The sequence below is a fragment of the Sinocyclocheilus anshuiensis genome, unplaced genomic scaffold (assembly GCF_001515605.1).
Source record: "Sinocyclocheilus anshuiensis isolate Anshui unplaced genomic scaffold, SAMN03320099.WGS_v1.1 scaffold379, whole genome shotgun sequence".
NCBI lineage: Eukaryota > Metazoa > Chordata > Actinopteri > Cypriniformes > Cyprinidae > Sinocyclocheilus > Sinocyclocheilus anshuiensis.
In genome coordinates, this window is record NW_015552574.1 from 1,095,629 (window position 1) to 1,122,758 (window position 27,130).

General features: G+C 39.1%; 1 protein-coding gene across 1 annotated transcript; it reads right to left on the reverse strand.

The window, feature by feature from the left end:
* Positions 1–11,642: 11,642 nt before the first annotated feature.
* Positions 11,643–25,443, reverse strand: LOC107665149 (zinc finger protein 646-like). Its single transcript, XM_016455913.1, has 4 exons — positions 25,139–25,443; positions 17,292–20,021; positions 15,747–16,898; positions 11,643–14,454 (listed from the first exon to the last, which is right to left on the reverse strand). The coding sequence occupies exons 2-4, from the start codon at positions 19,805–19,807 to the stop codon at positions 13,518–13,520; spliced, it is 4,605 nt and encodes a 1,534-aa protein (XP_016311399.1). The 5' UTR covers positions 19,808–20,021; positions 25,139–25,443; the 3' UTR covers positions 11,643–13,517.
* Between the last annotated feature and the right edge of the window lie 1,687 nt (positions 25,444–27,130).

A 27,130-nucleotide genomic window follows, 5' to 3' on the forward strand; every position in this document is an offset into this window, starting at 1 on the left:
ATATTTGGTCACCAGAAAAAAACTTAAGTAGATGTTTCCTTGCTTCAACTTTTGTGGTTTTCTGTCTGCATGCCCAACCAAGCATTTCCATTTAGTTAATTTAGTTTGGCACAAGTCTCTTGGCACAATATAATATTAGCAGCTTCCCTCCATGACATTCAGTACATGCGCAGTTTCTTTTGGAGATTCCAGAGTTCAGTATGATGTTAGTACTGTATTTAGCCTTTACAGTTACTCAATATCTAATCACCACCTTCTCAAATGTAGTCAATGTTTGAACACATTTAGTATTCAAAGGCTACTATATAGGGCTACATCTCAGAGAGGGTCCTTTCATCAGTAATTTAATTAACTTTTAATTAATTTAATGATTTACTTTGGTAATGGTTTAATTGTTAATGGCTTCATTTAATGATTTAAAGTGTGGTTAAGATGAGGAGATGCTACTTAGATTAGCGGATTATCGCAACAGAGTAGCTAGATGAGCTAAATGAATTGTGGTTTCATTTGTTTACACATCTTTCTTTCTTTCTCCCCCTTTTTCGCCCTCTGCAGAAGAAGATCATGATCATCATCTGCTGTGTAATTTTGGGAGTGGTTTTGGCGTCCACTATCGGAGGAACCCTGGGCTTCTAAATGACATGAAGAGAGACAAACACTTGGAAAGCTGAGTGTTTTATCCACTTAAACACGAGATAAGGAAACTCTCGTAAAAAACGGGGGTTGGGTAGGGTAAAAATCGAATATTCAAAAATCAAACAATCAAAAAAATAAATAAAGGAGATGTTACGTACTAGTTGATTTAAATATATACAAAAGTGGGTTCAAATACAACATAATATTTACAAACTGTACATGTAAATGTATTGAACATAAAGCAGCACATGGGTTACTACCTGTAAAGGGATAAAAATCCATTTTTGTTTTTATTTTATTTTTTTTAGCGTTGCTTTCATTTTTGGGGGGGCCTCCAGGACAGTGCCAGCAACTGCTAAATTGTTTTCCGTTCCGGCAGAACATGGTGTTTGGCAAACCATACTAGCATTACGAATACTAACCAACTGACTGCATAGATATTATAGATAGTAGTTTTAGTCCGATTTCAATGGCCTAACGTTCCGAGTGGTTGCTTGCATTCAGATGAAATCTCTCATCGTTACATTATTAGCTCATCACCGATGAAGTGCTGTAGTTTAAAAGCTCCGTCAACCTCATAGCCGAATTTCTGTCTTAATACATTTACTGTGGGCAACCGTAAACAAACGAAGAATAAAAGAACTAAGAAGCACACATTTGGAATTGTGAGAGGAAGTGATATCACCAAGCTTGTACATGAAGATGATTTTGTTTTTACTTCATTTGCTGTAGGCAGCAGAGGAACGGACATTTAATTTTAACACGTTTCGAAAGCTACACTGGGATAGATAGAGTGGCATTGTGCAAACTGTTGAACTATGCAGTTTTGATAGTGATTTGCCCCTGCTTTTTTAATTAATTCATGAAAAGATTCTGAAAGACGATTTCTTATAAGGAACATTTTGAGAAATGTTAATACTTGAAGCAATGCCTAGCCTAAATATTATCTTTTGGAGGGTGGTTAGGTCTGCTGAAATGAATTTTCCCTATTTTACGTTAGTTTTGCGCTTTTTTATTTGCCTTGTTTCATAAATTGCATATATATTTTACATTATAATATAAAGGATGGGCTTGAACAGGACCGTTTTGGTTTTGAAGGATCATTTTGGGAGTTTGCTTGACGTTTCACCTTGGTGCTAGTTTATGAAGAGAGAGTAATAAAATTAACTACGGGGACGTGATAGACACTCTTAGATCCTTATTGTTAAATTCTACATATCTGAAACAATGGGAGTAGGTGCAGTGCAGATGAGCTATCTGATGAAATATTTACCTGTAGATGCATTCTTCAGTTCAATTGAAGAAACCTGTACGGCTGGTCAGGACACTTATTATGCAGTGACTAAATAGAAAGACATTTACACAAACTTTATATGAAATAACTTAAATTTAGCTCTGAACGCCCAGAGAGACGGCATATTGTTATGATAACTCTAGCTTAGAATAGGACGCTTCGATTTTGTCCAAAGATTATTTCTTAAATCAAACAGCTGCATCATGAATTCATTGCATCCTTTTCTTTGTGGACAGAAAGTGCCAGATTGGTTAATTATGTACTGCTTGTTTTAAATTCAAGGGCTAAAATTTAAAACCAAACTTTAGCTCTGTTTCTTTTTTTTTTTTCTTTTGATGAAGAATCCCTCTTGGCTTGATTCAGATTCGTTGCAATCTTAGAACGAACGCCCTTACCCTCATGTTCATGACTTTCGTGACATGTACCAACTCTGAAAGTGCACTCCTTTTCTCAATACGGACTTCATTTTCCATATACTGCTCATCATAGAATATATAACAGGAGCCCCCCACCCCATCCCGCCACCCCTTTACCTACCCAAAGCAAAGTAGTAGGGAACAGGAATGATTTTGGGGATAAATACTGTACACTTTTTACAAAGCCTGAGGCAGAGGGCCGGGACTATTTTGCTTTAATCATTCCAGTAACGCCCAGCATGTTTTCTTTGAAACTTCTGTGTATTTAATGTCGAATCACTTACATGTATGGTAAAATGAGGTAAATATGTATGTCGGTGTTGTTTTTTAGTAGACGATATAGCTGGAAGGCCCTTATTTGTTAACGCATGCAACTTTCGCTTTGTTAGTTTGCATGGCTCTCGATCATGTGTGCACTTTACAATCAAAGAAAACAATGTCGTATGCCGCCACATTTTTTAGGTTGTACCGTTTTCCGTTTTGTTAATATGTTTGTTTTTTTAATTTATGATGATTTATTATGACTCTCTAAGGGTTGGATGGGGGGGATTGACTTCATTTACTAGTTCTGCTGCCTATTTCATCATGACCCTAGCGATGCTGGAGTTTTACCGTGGTCCCCATGAATGTGTTCCCTGTGGATGTGCACATGAATACAAAAATCTGTTTGTTGTCGGGTATTTTGTTCCTAAACCACGTCCGTAGTGTAAAACGACGTATTTGCCCCCCCTCCTCGCCCTCTGGAAACACTCTGGGTACGAATCATTTTTGCGCATCTTGTTCATTTTCCCTTCCCCCTGATGTTTTCCCGAACTTGATTGTTGTGCTTAACTGGTGATGATATGTGAATTCTTTCGTAAGACTATTCTTTATTGTGAGTCGTGTGCTGCGGTGTCGAATTGTGCAACTCAAAAGGCCATGTATGCGTGCCCTGTCCCTTCGGCATTTTTTCCTTTTTTACGTACACGTTGCTGTATATGTGAGCATGAGCATTTGTGTGTGTGTGTGTGTGTGTGTGGTTGTGCGAGTGTGTGTGCTCGTCTGCTGTTGGAGCCCTCGGTCGCACCGGTCTCGGGCGCAAGGGGCTTCTCTGGTCTGCAGGTCTATGGTATGCAGCTCTAGCGCTCCAGTTCTGTGCCGACTTCATTCAAATGTTAAGAAAAGTAATAAGACTAAAAAGCCAAAGCTTTATGCGAGTACAGAGCATAATGTTACAGTCGACTGTATTGTGCAGTCCACCCTGCCCGTAAATCTTGTGAACTATCTTGCGTATACATTGACTGTTTTCAGTTCCACCGCTTTCAGCGACAAGGTTCTCGATATAAAGGTTTATTTATTTGTTTCTATTCATTCTGAACAATATGTATATGTATACTACACAAGCTTGTTCGTTTTAAAGCACTTTCTCCAAAAACAGCTACGTACAAAACAAATATCCCCCAACGATGTTCAAATGTTTTGTGTACTGTATGTTGTTTTTTTCTTGCTCCCCTCAATGATGCTGTTTATGTTACCATTTTCCCCTTGTTCAACTCACTTGCATTGCTTCCTCTGTGCTGGCAATACATTAGACGTAGACATTAGATCAGCTCTGGTTAAAAGAAAATGAAATAATAATTAAAAAAAAAAAAAAACTGTATACTAACACGGGCACAGATCTGGATGAAAGTTTCCTCAGTTGTCTTAATTTCATTTTTCAACACTGTTTATTGATGTTCATCACACAGACACTGATATGACCAGACAGCACTGGCATAACACAGCACATTGAGAAGGCATTTTGTAAATGAGTGAAAATTACAAACTATTATATATAAAAAAAAACAATGTACCTTTTAGAGCTTAACTGCATAATAGTCTTTTTGGTTGGGGTTGTTGAGTGCCTCATCACTGCAGGTGAATAAAAAACCCTTAAGCCCAATCCGCATGGCAAGCGAACGGCGACACAACAAAGCTAGAACACTTCCGCCGTGATCGACGAAGATGTCTGCTGCTATGTAGACTGCTTTGTAGATTGTAATGCTCGCTTAGTTTCCACATGTGCTTTAGCAAAGACTTTTACGTTAACTGATAAGACTTCTCGGTCCACGGCTAATGAGCGCCCAAGACCTGCGATCGTGATTTTTCTCAACAGCCCCAGCCATGATCCACCTTAATTTCATCCCCTTTTGTGTCATTCCTTTGATGTATATTCCCATTAAACTTTATACCAGTATTCTTGTTTCAGTGTTAGATTTAGAATGAGGAAACAGTTTGTGAAGAAGGTGCTCAAACTGTGATTTCAGCAAAATGATCATCAATTACAGAGAATGGCCTGTAATGTTGTGATAAAAACACTATTCTAATTAGAACGGGAAGATGACTGGATAAGGATGACATAATTGAATAATACCATTATCAAATGTGATGAATTATATCACTACGATGATTTAAAGAATCCCGAGAAGTTGTGTTATATTAGTAGTACTATTGAATGCTCGCGATTTTGTCAATCTGAACTGAATCTTTGTCTTGTAATTATTGTAAATATTTCAAAGAGAGAAAAAAATGACTTGCATGTCCATGTATAAAACTACTAAAATAGTTCCTGTCAAAGTTGTGAGGTTGATTGATTTTCTTGTTCTTTGCCCTGGTCGCAGCGATTTGCTGCCGACCGCTTGCTCGCTTGTCTTAAAGCAGCATCCGAAGCTTTCAGTGATGTCAAGGGTGCTCTATAACAAAGGAAAGGAACAATGCTTTACCATCAGATTCAATACAATACGTTGCGTTACCTCAGAGAGCCATTACCGGTTCAACTCTGAGGGGAAAAAAAGTGCTTCCCTCCATGTACACCATCGATAGGTCTACAGGTCAAATGCACACCATCTGTAGCTTCCATGCACCTTGAATGCTTTTCTTTGCAGCGGTCCACCACATTGGCAATGGCAAATTTCGTGGTACGTGTTTTGACGCTTTCATAATCAGTGTCGGTTAGAGAACCTTGCGTGAGTAGACTGTAGCATGGCTGAAACTCAAATGCTCTAGTTAAAGATAACGCGGGATGAGCTCTGCTCTTATACGAAGAGCGCAGTTATTGGGATTTGGAAGTTTTTTAAAAGTACAGTAGGAAAACAATAATGCTCAAAGCAAACAGAAAAACAGTCATCTGTGCAATACAAAGAAAAGGGCTTTCTCACACACGCATTTGAAAGCACTGAAGAACGCTGACTTCAATATTATTTTGGGAGTTGAGGGAAACAACAGCCACTAACCGTGGTTCCAGCCATCGTTTTACGTGTCGCCAAACGTCTTCTCGCCCAACTAGGATTTAAGTTAAAAGTCCATTCAGGGCAGAAACCACAATGAGATGGGTACCAAGGATGGGAAGGAAGAAATTAAATAGATTCCTGCAACTTTGACTGGAATTGCAACTTCTGTCTTTTATTTTCTGTGTGTGTATATGTGTGTACTGTATTGTAAAAAAAGGAAAAAGATACAAACAAACAACATAACTGTCCCTCTCTCCCCCCTCTCTCTTGTAATACTGTTTGCTGTTCTGTTTGGTTAGTGTGGCGTACCAGTATCCCTCTCCTCCCCTAATACCCTTTGCTATCTTCCTCCCTTCTCTCACAATCTCTCTCTCTCTCTCTCTCCCTCTTTTCTCCATGGATCTTTAAGATGAGAACTCTATGCAGATGCTGTCTTTTATAAGTGTGTCAAAATTTTAAGTTGAAATGAAAAATGAAAAAAGAAAAACCCCAACAAACAGATATTATGAACTGAAACAAAAAATAAAGAAAAAACGATTGTCCAGTGTACAACTGCTGTTGTTGTCTTCCCTACTTTTACTCCTTTCTCAAATCATGGGTGGGGTGGAGGATGTCAATAATGTGAAAAGGAAGCTTGTATATTCATCAAGCATATATACTGACAGTGTTTTTCAAGCTGCAATGCCGGGTGCATCGTCATTATGCATTTAGATGTTTTTGCCAACTTTCTAGGTGAAATATAAACAGTTGGAGTTTCAAGTACTGCCTGCTGGCTTTCCATCATAAAAACTAAATTAAATCAATAAAGAGATTTGATCCTGGAAACCATTCAGAACGGCCACTGTGGTAGCAGCATCAGGTTTGATCCTCACCTTAATTATGTACATAATATATTGTAATTTGTGAATTGTGTGAATGTCAATTTATAACAACAAAAATGACATAAGTCCCATCAGAATCAGTTAATGAAATAAGATGTTCTCCTTGAAATTGTAACTCGGATGTCATTTAGCACACTAATTCCAAACGAACGGTGCTAAAGATGTTTCATCCACTGTAAAGTGTTGGACACACTTTCAATTAACTATTAAGCCAGCCACATTCACCCCAGACCCCTGTGTGCAAAGTAGATAAAGTTATTTAGAAAGATAATGGGGTTTTGCTCAATTACGTTGTTATTGATTGCAGCAGAAGATGCCCTGGGAGCTGTGCAAGACCAACAAGTGCTTATCATTACTCTAAATTAATTAATTTAGTCATTGCAGTGAAAACTTGCCAAACTTGGCAGGTATGAAGGGCTGGTTTTCCAGTTGCTAAGCAACAGTCTGTAAATTTTCGTTTAAAAATAATTCAGCCACTGTGTGCTGTTTGAGCTACAAGCTTCGTATGTTAATCTTTTATGCCGAGGTTTAGATATATTACTCTCAATTCAGACAAAACATGAATTATGCATGTAATTTTTATAGGTGTAAAAAAAAAACTGGATGATGCATGCCATTTTCACTCCACATCCTTTAGAAACACTTTTCAAGCATGTATTTTGGACCCAAAACATGGACTTCACAGCCTCAAAACAGGTGTAAGTTGTCAAAATTGCATGCATTGGACTCACGTAGAAATGTCTCATCTGAAACTGAATTAAGAAGCTGCAAATATTGCATTCTCTTGCTATCAAGCCACTGAAGTGCTGCTTTGAAATTAAATGAATGAAACATGTCTAGGCTGCTAAATATCTTGACTGGTTTCAGGGTATTGGCCAACAGACAAGACTGTCTAAAGGTGAAAACTTACCTAAAGGATCTTTCACCACCTAGTGGACACTCTGGGACCTCCAATCAACCTTTCAGTCATTCAAACACAATTCTTTGCCCAGCAGCCCCTGAGAATTAAATTCACACACAAACACACACATTGCATTTTACAATTCTTAGTATTCCACAATCATGAGTTGTCATCTTTTGTGTATAAGCTGTAATCTACTAAGCTTTATCTCACACGGTCAGTGTGATATATATTTCACGTATTCTGAAGCCAGTTGATAAGATTTGTGTGGAGAAAAGACCACAATTTAAGCAGATATTTAACAATAATATTCACCTCAGCCAATGTCGTTTTGGCTTCAGTGACGTCAACGCGCCATTTCTGTACGCAAACGCGCGCTTCGGTTTGATGGAAAATATATAACCGTTTCGTTTTAGTCAGTTCCTTACACTGAATATTTTTAGGATACAATGCTTAAATCATATTGAGTATTTTTATGAAACTTTTATGATCCTCTTTGGTCATTCGGGAGTTTGACAGTCGTTGTCAAAATGAGCTGTCCTTATATGGAAAGAAATTAGTTTAGATTCCTAAAAAAAACGATTCACAGGTTTGAAATGACATGAGGGTGAGTAAATAACGACATAAATTTCAATCTGGAGTGAACTATTCCTTTTAGGATGAATGTTATGCTTACATTTCTCAAATGCCAAATTGCCTATGACCAAGGTATTTTTGTATAAACACACATTTTTATAAATTAGAATCGTTACCTTCTTCTTTTGGAGAAGTTGGCAAACAAACTATAGGTGCATTCCCGCCACCAGTGTTGCCAACTTCTTTCAATGGAAAATAGCTAATGCTGCGTTCAAGTCCTCCTGGGACGTTCGTACTTACGAGTTGTCAAGTCGTAATTACGACGTCAGGTGCGTTCAAGTCAGTTTAGTCGGCACAAGATGGCGGTGTTCCTTCTTTTAATAAATTGCAAGAAAATACAAGAAGGTCTGTTAACTCATAGAAAATGAAGAGCAAAGAATTTGCATCAGGTGTGTTTTGCGTTTTTAATCTTTTTAAAACATGCAAAATGGTAAATCAAAAGATTTTTCACCTATAGGTGCAAAAATTATAGCATTTTTTTACTTGAATTTCATTAACTAGCTGCGTAACAAGAACATGACCAATTTAAGTTTATAGGACAACTAAACTATCAATTTAAACAAAAATTTACCGTCAACTACAGACGTTGCATCCATCGATTCCGCCATGTTTCTCATTGACACGCCCCCAACTCGGAAACTCGGGGCTTAAAGAAAATTTAGAGTTTCCCACTCGTAATAACGACTTTGTGGTGGCATTCATGTGCGTTCAACTCGTAAATACGATCTATCCAACATGACTTGAACGCACCATTAAGCCTGCTTGAAAAGTCGCTAAATGTCGCTAAATTACGTCATACGCCAATTAGCATATTCATGACATCAGTGCATCATATTGTCTTGCCTCTCTGTGCTCACAAACTGTATTTTAATGAAGCCAAATTCTCAACAGAACTGTTTTCATTGATATATTTCACTGTTTCTGTTGTCAGAAAACGGGATGAATATGAAATAGTGACTGAAACGCAGCCCATTAAGACTAACCAGCTCTCCTTTACAAGATGTTAATCTGCACTAAAATCCTGATTTATAATCGAGACGTCATCTAATGAAATCAAATACACATACGATAAAGACAATGGCTGTGCTGTGATTTCAGCTACACTGTAAAAAATGACCGTGAATTTAACGGTAAACGACTGTAAAAATGCTACAGTAAAAACCTGTTAGTGTTTGTGTGAATAACACTGTGCACCTTTTATACATGTTATTATTTAAAAGCTGCTTGTGATAGGCTTTGGTTCATCATGTGACTTTCTCATCACCACCTGCATTTGGTGGTTATCAGTGTATTACAAAGGTACAAAACAGATTTCAGTACTTCAATAGGTTGGTATATTAACATTATATCAGTTAATGAAATTACGGTATTTAACTGTAAATTTAAGTTAAAACCGTAAAACCTAAAACATTGCTACCATATTTTTTACGGTAAAATTCCGGCAACCACAGCTGCCGGAATTTTACCGTAAATTTAACGGATTTTTTTTTTACAGTGTATATTTGCATGTAAAATAGAGTTGGAAGCAACAGAATATCTATTTTAACTGAAAGCACTGCTCCTCTCTGCCGCTGGCTGAACAGCGCTGGGAAAACAAGAGCTCGCGCTAACGCAGCAGTACACTCTTAAAAATAAAGGTGCTTCACGATGCCATAGAAGAACCCTTTTGTCTAAATGGTTCCATAAAGAAACTTTAACATCTGAAGAACCTTCCTGTTTCACAAAAGGTTCTTTGGGGCGAAAGAAGGTTCTTCAGATTATAAAAAGGTAAGAAAGAGATGGTTCTTTAAAGAACCTTTGACTGAATGGTTCTTTGTGGAACCAAAAATGGTTCTTCTATGGCATCGCTTGAAGAACCTTTTGAAGCACCTTTATTTTTAAGAGTGTACCCCCGGGTCTCAGAGACTAAATAAGGTTTGTCCAAGAAGTCGCTAGATTTGTCGCTAGGCGCTTTTTTGGAAAAAAGTCGCTAAGGGGGTCTGAAAAGTCGCTAAGTTGGCAACACTGCCCGCCACCTACTGGGCTGGAGTGTGGACCATTGATGGAATAGGAAGAACTAAATAAAAAAAATTAAATAAAAAATTAAACCCTTCTAAATCCTGTTAAACTGATCTACTTTTTTTTAAGAATGTCATTAAAGCATTAAATATTTTATAATGAGAATCGTTACCTTTGCGATATGCGAGTTTTGTGATCTGCTGCTCGATAACCGAGGTAGAATGGCACGCTTTTCTTCTCGCTGATGTCACGCGCGGTAGTGCGCCTTTAGTGGTCGCTGTCGCTGCATACTCATCATGAATGCCATATATAGACACACCTGCTGATTGTTCCATTTATTAAGTTACTTACTAAATGGTCTGCGATACGTTTATCCGCCCTATTTTGTTATTTAATTATCTTTGATTTAATCTGCTCAGGTTCTGATTTTGGACTGATTCATAGCTATAAATAGAGTCATACATATATATAAAACAACTGCTGTGCACACGTTCAAGGACATGCAAGAGCTGTCTGCTCACAAGGACCTAGGACGTGTCCCAATTACATTCCCCCTCATCCCTACTTTCTTGTATAAACTCCACTATCCTAACAATAGAAAAAAACGCCCAATAAAAACAAAAAAAATCTGCTAAATGTAAAAAGGCAAAACCATCCTATAACTTGAAGAAAAAATTGAGTCACTCAGAATTTAGTTTATCAGTAAAATAAGTATTGCATAAATATTATCTTGCATAGAAATTACTTATTATATAATAGTGTATTTATCAAAAGTTTCAAGAATGATACCTAGACTATATAAGAGTTCATCTTAGCGATCAGCTTAAACAAGGAACAGGGTAATGTAAAACAGGAGCAAAATCCTATGTGGTTTTAACGGTACAAAACAAGTAATGGTAAGGAATTCATTGTGTTCTTTTTTGATTACTCAGTTAAGATCTTACTGACCACAGTAAACAAACTGCTTACCCCAGCTGTCAGGTGCATTAAACATCCTAAAATCCATGAATGGAAACAATCATAATAAACATACTTTACCAAGGACACCATGACATTGAAACCAGATGGTGGATGGTAACTCTTTCAGAACACCAACCATGAGTGGCAAACTTTCACACATAAATTTAGAGTGAATGTTACATTAATTTTCCAGCTATTTCTTTTTATTATTTGAGAGCATTGAGGTTATAATTCAAACATGTTCAGTTAGGAAATTAATTATCAAAATGTAGTTTAAAAAAAGTAAACAGTCACATATATATGTATGTGTGTGTGTGCATATATATAAACAATATATATATATATAAACAATATATATATATATATATATATATATATATATATATATATATATATATATATATATATATATATATATATATATATATATATATATATATATATATATATATATATATATATATATATATATATATATATATATATATATATATATATATATATATATATATATATATATATATATATATATATATATATATATATATAGCTTATTTATACATAAACAAGAAAAAAATATGAACACTTTTATCATTTATATTTGGAATCAATCCTTGCCAAAGTAGCAACTGTGCACCTGGGAAGAATTTACTTTTTTTTTTTTAACTATCCAATTGTGTAAAATTTGCAAGGGTATAGGTACATACATATATAATCTTCCCGTGCTTTGATCATAGCACATACAACTTCATTTTCACTCAAAATACACTGACTTAGCACCAGTGCTCCCAGGTAATATAGGTTGAAAACAAGCTCAAAATAGTAAAATACAATTAAATAAAAAAGAAAAAGAGAAAGCCAAAACAAATAAATACATGGGTTAACATGGTGTAACTGAGGAGTTAAAATAAGATCGCCTTGCTGATTGTAATGATCACAAAATAATTCCTTAACGCGTGAGCTTAAAGAGTGAAACCGGCACATCCAATCTTGACATGAGTGTGGGAGAGACAGTCACAACATCACGCGAGAAAGGCAATATAATAATAAAGTGATATGTTTACACTCATTGTACTGCAATCAAAACACACATTATTACAGTTCCCTGTTTATTGCACAAGGGACAGAAATGTTCGTTTAAAAGCATAACAAATAATGGCAACGAAAGAGGAGATTACAGTCACTATAACAAGTGTTCTTTAGGAGTCCTGCCATTCCTGACTCTGTGTCCGATAGCCTCTGGAGGGGTCGAAACAAGACATTTTAAAACTGGGAGCTCTAAAACTAGCGTTTTCAGTTACAAGTGTTAATATAAATAAAATGCATACTACGGTGGTCTTTTATAAAAGTTTTCCTGTAAATGATACAGTCAGAGATACAATACAATACAAGGTGAAACCAAATGCCATTACAAGCCTATCAATATACATTTTTCCCCCTTTCACTTTTCTCACTTTTTTTTTTTCATAGCACAACCTATCGTTTCTATACACTAGCAAGTTAGTTGCAGTTTTAAAATATGGGTTCTGAGCAACATCATAAAAGGGGGGAACGAATGAATGACGCCACTAAGAAATGAACCCAATAACCGCAATGCTGTCATCTGCTGAATAATAAGGTTTGAAGCTCATCTTCGTGCTGCAAGGACCACACAAGTTAGAAAAGTTAGAACATCAACAGAAAGGGGGAGGAGTACAAAACATTTTTTTGACAGTCTTACACAACAAATAAATGTGTTGCCTCCAATAACTGAAGACGTTTCAAATACACTCTATACACTGTTAAACATAGTTACTTCTACTTGTTAAACATACAAGTTGCTCGACACGTCTTGGAATTCATCGGACAGTCAACGCGTTTTCTTTGTATTGTCTAGGATTGAAAATCGAGAATGCTTTCGAGACTCTCAATCAAAGCTGGGCATGGGATGAAATGTATGGTTTTCCAATGCGTGTTTCTTGTGGCAGTTACCCTGACCATGGGGAAACGTGTCCATTTTGAACCTAAAGTCACTATAATTTAACCTGCCCATTGTGACATCACAAAAACAATACTGATCTAACAGTACCATGGTGGTAAATGTGCTATTTAATACACAATATATATGGAAATGTTTCATCCGAAAGCAATCCGTTTTCAAGAATTAAAACAAGACCCCAGCTAGTTTGCACTTCTTCGAAAGGCTGGTATCAGAAATGAAGGCAGTGGCCCTCAATGTCCCCCACCCCCAAAGGGAACTAAAATGCAAGTAAGGTCACCTGTGGTGTTTAGGATGAGAGAAAAGGTGGGGAAAATATTGTCACTATGACCTAAACCTAACAGTCATTACGCGATGTAACAAATCCATTGTTTAATCCAATGTTTCAGGGTACATGCAGGGACAGTTCTCTTAACCTAAACAACAACCCGTTCAACAAAAGCCTCACAGCCACACCTCAAGCACTAGAGAGGAGTGAGAATAAAAGGAATGGGGGTTTTGGCACCTCCAAAAGCCTTGGCATGAATCTCCGAAACAAACCGAAAGTTCTGCTTCCCCAGTTCTCACCACTATAAAAAGGGCCCAGACGGCATACCCAAGAAGTGGGTGCTCATGTTCAGACTTGAAGAAGGTGCCGAGCTGTTCCAGTGGACCTTCTGATGGTGCCTTAAGTTGGATTTGCTGGAGAAGCGCTTATCACACTGCTGACAAGAGAAAGGCTTCTCCTTGGTGTGGATGCGGCGGTGGCAGATGAGCTGGGTGGAGACCCGGAAAGCCTTACCGCAGTCCGGACACTGGTAACGCTTGGGTTCAGTGTGGATGCGTCTGTGGTTTTTGAGTGCCATCAGGTTGGAGAATTCCTTCTGACAGGAGTTGCAGAAATAGGTGCCCATCTTGTGGCTGTTCTTGTGATTCAGAAGTGAGCTGGCGTGACGGTAACCACGGCCGCACTGATCACAGACATGCGACTTACACCCCACCTCACTGCGACTCTGCTGTTGCTGCTGTTGTTGTTGATGCCCAGATGAGCTGCTGCCACTGGGGCCATGGTGTGATGGGTTAAGCTTTGGGAGCCCATTAGGATCCAGTCCCTGGGCCTGCATCAGCGTAAGGTCAAGCCCAGAGCCCCAACCCACATCTGAGCCACTGTACGAAACCCCAGGCTGTTGCGATGTTTTTGGGGCACGGCCATGTTGCATTTCCAAGTGGAGTCGGAAGCTAGCCTGGGTAGGGAAGCTCCGCTGGCACAGAGTGCAGGCAAACTCCCGCTCTTTTTGGTGCACACGGCGGTGGTTTTGTAGTTGGGAGGAGACGCGGAAAGCCTTGCCACATTCTGGACAGCGGTGCCGTCGAGTTTCAGAATGGATGCGACGATGGTTCTTGAGTGCGAGCAGGTTGGAATAGGTCTTGAGGCACACAGCGCAATGGTAGATGCCGACAGTGTGGGTGTTTTTGTGATTAAGGAGTGAGCTGGCATGCCGGTAAGATCGGCCACACTGGTCACATCTGTGAAGACAGAGGAGAGGAAAAGTAAATCTCCCCTGCTCACTGTCCTTTTAACCCCTCAATAGTTAGTAACCTAGATTAGTCTGAAAGTAACCTGACAACATGTAGCTGACTTCTATGATAACTGCATTGACGGATACACAAATACAGGTATATGATCTTGAATCCAGCTGCCAAAAATAAAAAAAAACTGGCCCAGCTTGGAGAGGAAAACTTGAATATGAATTGTAACAAAGTATCTACCAATTGTGTTTGGTGTTCAAATAAAGGCAGTGGTATAATATTCTATATAATTTATGGTGGTAATATATGAACTGTAGATGTGTAATTTTGTAACAGTCTACAGGACAAACCTAGTCATGAGAAAAATGTACTGCAAATAACTGTTTGTTTTCAAACTCGTAGTACTTATACTAAAAGATTCAACAGGTAAATGTTACCATGTATAGAAAGAGTACACACAGGAAGCCTTTTTTTTAAATAACATAATTGTACAGCAAATAAGGTTTTGGGATTAATGGTCGGAATAAAACATGGAAAACAAGTGTGGTGAACTTGTTTTCCAAGCACTAAGCACATGTACGTAGTGAAGCAGCGCGTTTTGTTTTTTCTTTCTGTGAATTTATGAATGTTTATTCTCATCATGTAATATGATAATACGGAAGCAGTGTGTTAGTGTTAGTATGTTGACACATTTCTAAAACTGTTTTCTGCTTGATATTTATATTGTCTTGACAGCAAATGGAGCAAAGTTTTAAGCTTTACCTTAAAAGCAACAAAAGCTATATTTATATTTAGTAAACATGCATTTAATAAATGGGTTTAAGTCCCATGCTACATGCTGTTGGGCCCAGATCAATAGTTATTACTGGGAGCACAACAGCTGATGTAAGATGGTCAGTATGAGTACTTATGGCAACTGAATGCTCAAATGGTAACTACAGTAAACTACACCATACATTCTAGAATATTATCAATCAGATCAATAAATAAGGAGGGAATCAATGATTTGGTACAATACACACACATCTACCTAGTAAGTACATCAAAATTCACCCATTATATCAAGACATCCTTGCAATCTAGTGCATATTGCTAACTGAAAGCAAAGGGGGGTAACTTATCTGGTCTCCACTAATCATACTGTCCAAACTTCAGAAAAATCCGAATTCCGGCACGCGTATGGTCCCAAGGAAGCCGGATTGGAGATCATATACCTGTAATAGACATGTAGAAACCTGTGATCTTTACTAGTTCACTTCAAAAATCACGAACAACAGACGTAAACTCACGTGAACCGGTATTCCTCTCCCTCTCTTGTGCTTGAAGTGGCCTTCCTCACGCCCTCCTTGCCTACCTGGTTGTCCCCGCAGCGGTGCCTTGCCAGCCCAGAACGACCCTGGAAGCTCTTCCCGCAGGTGGGGCAGCCGAAACGGGTGTGGCCCTCCTCATGGACTCTCTGGTGATTCCGAAGGAAGCGGGCCAGCCGGAAAGCCTTGCCACAGGTTGAGCAGATATGCCGCTTCTTCTGCGTGTGGATTCGCATGTGATTGCGCAGGGCCATATAGTTGGTGTACGGCTTGTCACAATATGAGCAGCTGAAGTTGCCAATTTTATGTGTATTTTTGTGGTTCAGCATACTGCTAGCATGCTTGTAAGAGCAGCCACAAAGGTCACAGGAAAATGGGCGTTCTTCACGCTCTGGAGACCCCAGGTCACCTGTCTCCATGCTCATATTAGAGCTGTTGAGGGAGGCAGAGGAAGAAGGAAGCTGGGCACTGCAGTTATGCGAGGCCAGATCTGTGGTTGTAGTAAAGACTTGAGAGCACCCATCGCATTCATATTCAGTTGGAAGAGGAGCAGTCTGCATGCTGGGACCAGGAAGGGGACCAGGAAGATCTTTGCAGAGCTGGTTGCTGGTATGTGTTTCAAGCTGCCTCTGGTTCCTGAAGCCCCTACCGCAGTCAGTGCAGGCATATTTCTTAAGAGCGAAATGCATTCGGAGGTGGTTCTTCATTGCCAGTCGATTTGGATAAGTGGAGTTGCACACGTTGCAGTGGTATTCACCAATCTTGTGTAGGTTCTTATGATTGGCCAGACTGCCAGCATGACGGTAAGTACGTCCACACTGATCGCAAGCAAAGGGTCGGCGACCGCTGCCGTCATCAACTTGCTGGGCCCTAGCCCCCGCATACGGTTTCTTGAAACCTTGAGGTTGACCATAATTGGTGTTCACAGGAGGATTCTGAATTTTGGGCTCACCCATCCTCATAGCTTGGAGCTGCGATGGGCCTCCCTCATAGCGGGCACCATTGGGATGAGACATGCTTTGAACCCGTTGGTCTCGATCTCCAGTCTTTGCTCTGTGCTCTTCGTGTAGCCGTAGATGATTTATCAACTGCTTCTGAATCTTGAAGGCTTTCCCACACTCCTCACATTTGTGCCTGCGAAGAGACAAAACACACAAAAACAAACAGATAAGAAAGCAGTGTTAAAATGCTCTTCTAAAAAAGGAAGAAACAGAAAAAGGGAAGGTCCCCTTACAAATACAAAGATGACTACACAATGCTCAAATGGGGTACAGACGTTATGAAATTCAGACTCAACTGCGTGTATGCGTGTTTATCAGTATGTTTGTTGCCCTCGTCTTCTCTAATGGGAAAAAAAAATCACCAGTGCACACTGCCTTGACACTCAATTTCATTAAAATCTAATAATTCAGTGATGACCTGGGTAATCACATGAGTGGGGAACTCATGATAATACATAAGCATTCAAAGTATGCAAAGAGAACTAAACAGTTAGAGTATAATAGGGCACATGCAATGCTGGCTAACCTCTTTAAGTCAAAATGAGTCCTCTGGTGGTTCTTGAGAGCCAGTAGGTTGTAGTAGCGTTTTTGGCAGACAAGGCAGCGGAAGACCCCAGTCTTGTGAGATTTCTTATGGTTGAGCAGGGAGCAGGGGTGTCTGTAACTCCTTCCACACTGGTCGCACCTGTGGGGCCGATCATCAGAGTCTGGCAACTGCCGAGGGTCTACAGGGCCCCCGCTGCCACTGGTACCAGCACCACCCGTCATCCCTTTAGCTCCATTCATAGCCTTGTTCAATGCCCCCGCTCTCGCCTTGCCTGGACACAGGTGAGTGATCAGCTGATGGCGATCTGCAAAGAACATGCCACAGTCAACGCAAATGTGGTTCCGTCCATCCATTTTGCCATTAGAATTAGAGCTAGTGCCACCTAAGCCCTGTGTAGATCCATCTGGCCGGGGATGTCCGTGGACTAGCTCGTGGTTAAGCAAGTCCTGCTTTCTGCTGAAGCTCTGGCCACATGTGCTACAGATCAAAAGACTGGTTGTACTACCCTCTTGTCGCCTCCTCCACTCTTGCTCACCTATTGGAGAGAGGGCAGAGGAGGGTCCTGCCCCATGGTTAACCCCATGGCTTCGTAAATGGCTACGAAGTGCCCTCAGGCTGGCGTAATGGTTTCCACAGATTGTGCACTGATAAACCTCTCCATCGTCATCATCGTCTTTGTTATCCATTCTTTTACTGTTGCCCTGGGAGTTGTCTTGAGCCCCTCCAAACTGCATCGGGTCATGACTACGTCTCTGGCGAGCACTTTCTTTGAGGTTGGCACTGCCTGCTGGCAGGGAGGCACCACCAGGACTATGGAAGCTTATGTTACCCATGTAACCATTGGTCATACCTCCTTGGTTGACACTGTTTGCTTGACGATGGTTTTGTGGAAGAGGTGAGTGACCAGAATTGCTTTGGGCAAGAGAGTCATCGAATCGGTCATGGAATTCCAGTGAATCCAGGCCACTATTATGGGAACCGTCTGGGACAAAGTGTGCTGCATCACCAAGATTACCGGGCAGTGAAATTGGCGTTGTTGCACCACTCTCCTGATCCTGAGAATGTACAAAGCCTTGTTGAGAGTCTAGCCCTGTCAGTGGCTCAGAGGAAAGCCAATCTCCCTCTGATCCCATCGATTGTGAATTTGGCCGGGTTTTGTGACTACGGAGGTGGCTATGAAGTGCTGCTAAGTGTGGATACTGCTTACAGCAAACAGTGCACTGATAATGACCAGTTTGATGGGAGCGTTTATGATTAACTAGACTCCCAGCATGTCGATAGCTTTTCCCGCACTCTTGGCACTTAAATCGGCGTTCAGCATCATCAATGGCTGCAGACTGCTCCTGTGACCTTGTCTCACCATTGGATGATGATATTGATGGTTGAGAGTTTGAAGCCAGTCTAGCAGAATTTAAAATAGCAGGGCCACCTTGAGCATGTGCTGTGGTGTGAGGGTCATGGGTAAGATAATGAATTTTGAGACTCTCCAAGTCAGGATGTCCCGCTCCACAATATGCACAGGTATATATGGGATTATTAACAGGAGGGCCTAGCATTGGGTCATAACGCTTGTCGGGTAATGGAGGCAGTGGAAGAGGGTCACCTAGAGCAGGTGTATAAGGATTCACCGCTGGGGAGCGAACAGAACTAAGATGATGAGGCACTATCCCTGGGAAACTACGTGTTAGCCCCAATGAAGATGATGCAGCATTATGTAACAAAAGGTGCTCTTGAAAGTCATTCTTATTAGGCAAAGCAACTTGACAAAGATGACAAAAGCTGGGTGCCATGTCATCATTCTGGGGGCCAAGGGGACGAGAGTCAGATGGTCCTTCAGGCACAAGGGCTCCCATGGACATTCCAGGGGGCTTAAATTTTGAATGAGTGCGTTCGTGAGCACTGAGAGCTGCAAGATTATTGAACTGTTTGTAACAGACATTGCACTTATACGTGCCCTCTTGATGAGACTTCTTATGGTTTACCAAGCTGCCATGATGACGATATGTCCTGTCACATTGGTCACATTTGAATGGTCTGTCCCAGGCATCTTCAGATCCTGGAGATTTTTGTTTGTCGTGGTCATGGCCAGGCATCATTCCACTGTTGTTAATGTGACTCCTGAAAGCTGCATCAGACAGATTTTGTGCTAGATTATAATCCCTTTCTTCATCAACATTGTCATCGTTCTCCTCTTCAGCTTGGGCACTTGGAGACAGGGTGTGGATGCGGAGGTGGTTTTTGAGCGCCACTGCATTGGGCAACGTTCTGGTGCAGACAGGGCACTGGAAGGAGCCCATTTCATGAGTTTTTTTGTGAGAAGCCAAGCTACTGGCATGCTTAAAAATGCGTCCACACTGCTCACATTCAAATCTGCAATTCTCTTCTTGATGATAGTGTGCTTTCATGTGCTCCAGTAGGCTAGGTGTACTTGGGCAAATGATGTCGCATTCTTTGCAAGGGAAACCCTTGGCACGATTCATATCATGCATAGCCATGATGAGAAAATTGAAATGGAAGGGGGAAATGTCCACATAAAATGATCCTCGAACAAAGAAGAAAAGGGGGCAATGTGTGATGTTCAGCTCTCTGCTTCTGTAGTATCAGCCATTTTACCTGGGTGACAGATATTCTCTCCAATCAGCCTTTCAATTCCACTCGATCACAGCAGTTCAGAGAGGGTCTGGACAGTTGTGGGGCATCAGAGGAAAGCTGAGAAAATACAAAAAGAAACAAAATTAATTTAACTTAATGTATCTTTATTCACCATTTTAATATATATAAGTGACAGAAACAGTTTATAAATATAAATTCTAGTTTGAAACTTCCTCACACTAAATGTGTAGCAAGCAAAACAGGTTCTTAAAGCTGTTCATTAAGAGTAATCAAGAACCTTTGACAAAAACCATTCACTGTGATATACGTGGCCACATTATGTGATGTTAGCTTTGACACATTTGATCTCACATTTAAGTCATATGACTGACGCACAGGTTCAAAGCAGCTGAAAATGAGCCAGCTTTGTGTACCTGCATGCTGACGTCAACTGTACACAGCACAGCTGATAGCGGTCTTTGTTTACACAGGCACGAAAAAAAACAGCATAAGCAACGCTTTACCAAGGGTAAGTAAATTAGAGATTATCTGCAATACATATGGGCAAGGCCTAAAATGATAAAAGAATATATAGTGACCACCTAGATGATCAAGGCAACTTTTTGCAGAATGTACTCTAAATATATCAAGCAACTGCATGGTGATTTGGGGCTATTGCAGCCTTGGGACCTTCGAGAAATGCAGTCACTAAAAACATACATTCATCCAAATAACACTAGAAAATCCTTTCTGGAGGAACTGAACTGAAGCAAAATTAATTTTCCCACATTTTGGAATGTTCATCTCTTCCTTCTTCAACCCAATAGAAATGTTGATCATGCAAGTATTTTATGCAAGACTAAAAACATCAATGTGCCAAAGCACTTTTGTAAACAAGAAGTTTGGGTCAAAATATCTCTAGGCAAAATTGATTAACAGATACTCACTAATGGCTGTCTAACCATTGAGCTGTTCCTACGTTTGACAAAGAATTTTAATGTAGATTGAATATCACTGGAGCTATTTTGACAGCTGAAGTGAGCAATTTGCAACAACCAGAAGTCATGCACTGTCAATACGAGCTGTCGATATAAGACTGCTCAGGCCTATACAATGCAACAAAACTTAGCAGAATTAACGATGCAACACAATGACTATGAATGAGAATGCAAATGGTGTAGGTTGCTATCTGTACCCTGATACAACTAAATACAGTGGTAAGTAGGGCTGGGCAAAAAAAAATTTTTCCCGATTAATCTTTTTTTTTTAAATGACGTCGATTCGATATCGATTCTCAAAAGCCTCAAATCGATCTTTGCCGGTATTTATTTCAGCACACATTTAAAACAAGATCTGATTAACGTGAATCTTATCATTAGTCTTCTCCACTAGATGTCACCCTTATTTACCTTGCGCGATGTTACAACAGAAAGCCTGTAATTCATTCAGCGCGTATCATGGCCATACGCATGATTCGCGATGCTCAGGTGAAATGCTATAGTAATACTATAAATCTGCAGAAGCATTTGATATCACGCATAAGGCGCCATGATTTCGGCAATGAATGAATGGCAGATGGCGCGGCGCACTGTTTTGTTTACTACACACATACTCGAGCGCGGATGACGCTCGCGGTGTTTTCAGCTTCTGCCGTCTCACTATATGATGATATGAACACGAATGTCATCTCCAGCTGCTCTGAGTCACTTCATTAGCATTTTACCGTTTCATTTGAGAAAACTACCGTCATATCACATACACAGCAGCTGTGTCAGAATATATTACTATTAAGCAGTCTTAAGACTCAATGCTACTACTGCTAATAAATATTAATAAATCTTTATTTTTAAAGGATTCACCATTTGTAAACTGATGTTTACTGTTCATTTTTTAGAACTATAAATAGCATTTGTATTAAAACTATATTCACTTAATGTAAAAAAAAAAAATCGAGAATCGAATCGAATCGAGAGCTTGCTGAATCGATACCCAGCCCTAGCGGTAAGGTATACAAACTCCTACAAACAACCAAGGTTACATTGCCTTGTCATCCCCCGGCAACTCTTTAGCTAGTCTGCCAAAATAAGAAACTCCAATACCACATTCATGCTCAGATTAATAACTACAGACAATGTACTCTTTGATGAATTATATGGCATGGCAGTTGATTTATGAGGGAATCTTTTTAATTTAAAGCCACATGTGATGAGGTTTTGGCAGCACATCAGACTAACCAAGATTTTATTTCATTTCCACATTTAATATTTTTGTGAACCGATGAACCCAATTTTAATACTGAAAGTTACTCTTAAAACTAGTATTCATTTTTAACCATTGTTAAATCAATCAGATGTGCTCTTCAAAACACGTGCATGATTCTGATTTTCTGTTGCTTTCAGGGGTCACTAAATGCCAGTACTGCATATAAAATCACTTCCTCAAATTAAATCACTGCCATGGGCATCGCTAAAGCAAGTGAAACTTGGTTACTTCGGCTCCAATATAAATACAGAACCAGCCTGATCCGAATCTTTGTAGCTGGGAGCTCAATATAAAGGGTCAGGGTGTTTGGCGACAGTACAAAATAAGTGCCACAACTTTTCTACTCATGGTAATATGTAAAGCACAGTATTATTCAAGTGGAGTTTACTTTAAGAGAACTAAATAAAATGCATGACCACAAATTCACTTCAATTAGTCCCCACTGGGGAACAATTCATCTTACCACAAAACTGGAATGAAAGAAACAGTGCTCTTTTACCACACAATGGCCATCAGAAAACTGAAACACTAGAAAGCTCAGCTGGATTATTTTCCTGCCTCTCTCAAGCCTGTTGTATGGCATTATTTCACTGTCAGTACAATAACTTCAATAGAGCCACCTCAACAATAACCCAATGTTCAGACAATGTGTGACTGATATCAAAACCTTTCAATGTGAAGTGATTTGGCAGTAAACGAGAGGCCAATAAGGCAAGAACAGCCTTGTTTAGAGCTGCAATAAGGTTTGAAGAAAAATAGTTTATAATGCATCAAATTACTCTGCATGGGTCATATAAGTAATTTCATCGTAGCTTTGAATCAGCCTGTATTTGTAGGTCACCAAGTTTCTTTACAAAATGTGATATCCCTGTATGCATCTTACATGGGTATCTCATGTCATTATAAACTAGTATTTCATATAATCACATTCAAGCTACTAATTATAACAGTAATTAAATCTATTCATGATAATCAGGTAAGTCTGGTACCAAGGCATATATTACTGTAATTATTTATTTAATATGTCAAGTAATTGAACAATTAAATATACTATGAAAAATAATGCTTAAAGGCTTATGTAAATTCCACAGCCTAAAGTTTCGAAATTTACAAAGATTCTGTAGTTTCACTGTTTCTTACATTTGCAAGTACATTTTGTGCTACAAGTTGCAATACAGATTATGTGAAGTGTTTATGATGTGATTATCACTCATGCATAGCACAGTCTGCTGTATGTGGAATGAATCTAGTCTCACAGCATCTGTGATCCGAGTTAAGATCGCATACCCTCAGGGTATAAAACCTGACCAGTGGTCTCTGACTCAAGACCATCTGGATGCTTTAGCTCATCAATGCTGTCAAGATCCATACTGCAAAATGTCAGATGGGTCCAGATTTACAGAATAAAATGAATGCAATAATATACAAATAGACTACTTGCACCATGTTTGCTCATTTAAAGGTTGGTACAAGCATTACTAGAACATGTTGCAGTGAAAGAATATTAAAATAAATCATGGTATAGCGATGGTATCAGATGGTAATATCATGGTACTTATCCGATATATGTACTTGGACATGTAACAACTGAATTATCATATAACATCACAAAACATGGTAATGTATGTTGTTTTTTGTTAGTGAAATAAATGTATTGTGTTTAAATCCAAGTCATGCTTTAGCATGACCAGTGATAAACTCTACTAATTTTGACCAAGACTTTTCTATAATATTTACAGTCATTTGCGATAAGGATTATAAAATAAAAAAAAAAAAATCATTCAGACTCTTTTGTGTCAAAAAAGTTCAAAAGAAAAACAACAGCTTTGCAAATCAAACATCACAACGACGTGCAAGAAGTTTTACTCGACATGAAAGAAATACCCAAATGAGGAAAACTTGAAAATTAATTTACTATAGATATTTCCATGATTTTTTTTTTTGGACCAGTACAGAAGTACGCTCTCTTATGAAAACTACATTTAAAGACTAAAACATAGAGGCTGCGTGAAACGTAAAACACCTATATAAACACCATATAAATATTGTTACAGTTGAAATATGTTGTTATGCATTATATTTCCCAATGGCGCAGCTCACAAAGAAACAAACGGGTGGGCCCAACACGTCTGTGTGGACCCATAATAACAATAATTTTCGTTAGGTTTTAACAAAACCTGTTTTTATATCAAATGTAAGCGATTAACGCCTCGCTATGACCTTGGCCTGACGCTCCCACACCCGCTTTTTATCCGGACAAAAGCAGATGCAGATACCCGACATTCCGTGTCGTTTTCCCTCCCCAGACTCACCAAATCAGAAAATATCGTGCATCCAGTTGGGATATATGATCATTTCTCTAGTCAAATACGTGTGTACGTCGTTGTGAGGGATACCAAAATGTACAACCCGACCCGTATGTTTTCCACAGGATGCGAGTCGCTGTGTGCAAATATTAGCTGGTGGGCTGTAGCAGCCACATCCGAGTGCGCGAGGAGAGGAAAAACGTTCATTTTCGAAGCGCCAAACGCTTTGGACGGAATATTCGCGCTCATTTTTTGTCTACCTCGTGTGAGGGTTCGAATGCGCGAAAAAAAATCCGGGGATCGTACGCGATCGCATCGATTATTTTAATGTGTCGGTCTGACAGCGACAACCCCCCCGCAGCTAACGCGCTAGCCTCCCCTCACGATACTACCGCGGAAACCGAGAGCAAAACAAAAGTCTAGCAAACAAAATAAACCATTTTCATGTCGTAAAATAGTCGTGTGGATAAATAACACTCAAATAAATTTGTCTGAAACGACACACGCCCGGTATATAGTGTGAAATGGTTTCTGCTTAGCAGTAAGGTCAGTGCTAGTCTGCTAGCTACCTAGCGACACAAAGATCCCGATGCTCGCGAGCTCTGATTCAATGAATGTGGCCATTGTGTGCAATTAAACAAACGCCTTCAAGCTGCAACCACTTACCCGACTTACAGACGTGCACAATGATCACGGATGGGGGTTTATGCTCTTTTTGATTGCGCAGAGGATAAATGGCATGTTCAGTCGCTCGCCATAGTTTTTTAACTCTTTTTTTTTTTTCTTCAGCGGGCGGCTCCACCGTCTTTTTCTCGGTGTATTCAGCACACTTCCTGCTGCGAGCTGAACGGGGATGGAGAGCTGCGGATGTGCTTCACCGCGTCACTCTGCGCTCATTCTCCGTGTGTTTGCGTTGGAAGTAAACATTGTCCGTTGCACCGTGGACCTAATTTTTCACTAAAATCACAAAGCAGAAGTTTGCGTTAAGTGTTCCCAGTATTTGGGTTGACAATAGACAGTGTCTGCAACTTTTTGGCCATCCACTGGAAATGCCACCCACCAAAAAGTACCATGTTTTTCTATGGTATTACATCGAAATACTGTTCGCTACATGCGAACATGGGCTACATGTATTATTTCAGTAGTTAAAAGGTTTCAGCCAAAAGTTAAAGGGATAGTTCACCCAACAATGAAAATTCTGTCAACGTTTACTCTCATGTTGTTTGAAACCTATATGAATTAAAGAAAATAAAAGAAGATATTTTGATGAATGGCAGTAATGCAACAGTTGATGGTAGCCGCTGACTTCCATTCTAGTATTTTTTTTTCCATATGGAAGTTAATGGGTACCGTCAACTGTTTGGTTACTAACATTCTTCAAACTATCTTCTTTTATGCTCAGGAAGAGAAATAAACTGAAACATGTTTGCAACTATATGTGACCCTGGACCACACAACCAGTCATAAGGGTAAAATTTTTGAAATTGAGGTTTATACATCACATGAGAGCTGAATAAATAAGCTTTCTATTGATGTATGGTTTGTTAGGATTGGACAATATTTGGCCGAGATACAACTATTTGAAAATCTGGAATCTGAGAGTGCAAAAAAAATCAAAATATTGAGAAAATCGCCTTTAAAGTTGTCCAAATTAAGTTCTTAGCAATGCATATTACTAATCAAAAATTAAGTTTTGATATATTTAAGGTAGGAAATTTACAAAATGTCTTTACTTAATATCCTAATGATTTTTGGCATAAAAGAAAAATAGATCATTTTGACCCATATTGTTGGCTATATGGGTCCAGACTTACGATTGGTTTTGTGGTCCAGGGTCACATATGGGGGTGAGTAAATAATGACAGAATGTACATTTTTGGGTGAACTATCCCTTTAATTACATAAATGCTTGTTTCCTCGTGCTTAGGGGTTTTGTATGTTGGTTTTAAACACATAATTAAAACCTCTTAAAGTACCTCTGTGAATTTTGTCCTAAACAATATTTTTGCTATAGCTGTTGTTTTGCTAGAGTACATGAACACAATAACACACACCGGCTTACATTCAGTTTCAAGTGTCACATGTTTTAAAGGTTATAGATTCATATATTTTTTAATTACAATATTTAGTGGCCAAAACCATTTTGTTTGTTATTTATGTACATTGAATTTGCAGTTTAATTTATTGTCCTGGTTGCATACTTTGTTGTATTTTATTGTGCGTACATTTTACTGGGCCTTTGATGTCTATAAGGAAATTGACTTTCAATAATAAACGTATGATAAAATATTCACTAAAGCATTAAGTGTGACAAGACAGTCAAAGTTTGGACACACCAACTTATTCAACAATCTTATTATTAAGATTGTCTTATTATTACTTTTCTTTTTTAACAATAAAGTCTTTAAAACTATGAAATAACACAAATGGAAGTTATGGCAATGGGAATTATATACTTAAAAAAATGCTTTACATATATTTGAGCTTCTTTGTCCAGCTCTGCTTACTCTGGATAATTATAAACCAACTTCATGCATTTTAGGATGCTTTTTAAACACCATGGGCACAAATGTTTTCAAACTCCCGCTGGTCCAAAATGCAGCAGCTAGAGTTCTTACTAGAACCAGGAAGTATGACCATATTAGCCCGGTTCTGTCA

Excerpts from the sequence above, each read along its gene's own strand:
- LOC107665149 (XM_016455913.1), bottom strand. The coding sequence starts at position 19,807 with ATGGCTATGCATGATATGAATCGTGCCAAGGGTTTCCCTTGCAAAGAA. Across the intron at positions 16,899-17,291 it reads ACTCATTTTGACTTAAAGAG|GCACAAATGTGAGGAGTGTG; the intron begins GTTAGCCAGCAT and ends GTCTCTTCGCAG. Across the intron at positions 14,455-15,746 it reads GGAGAGGAATACCGGTTCAC|ATGTGACCAGTGTGGCCGAT; the intron begins GTGAGTTTACGT and ends CTGTCTTCACAG.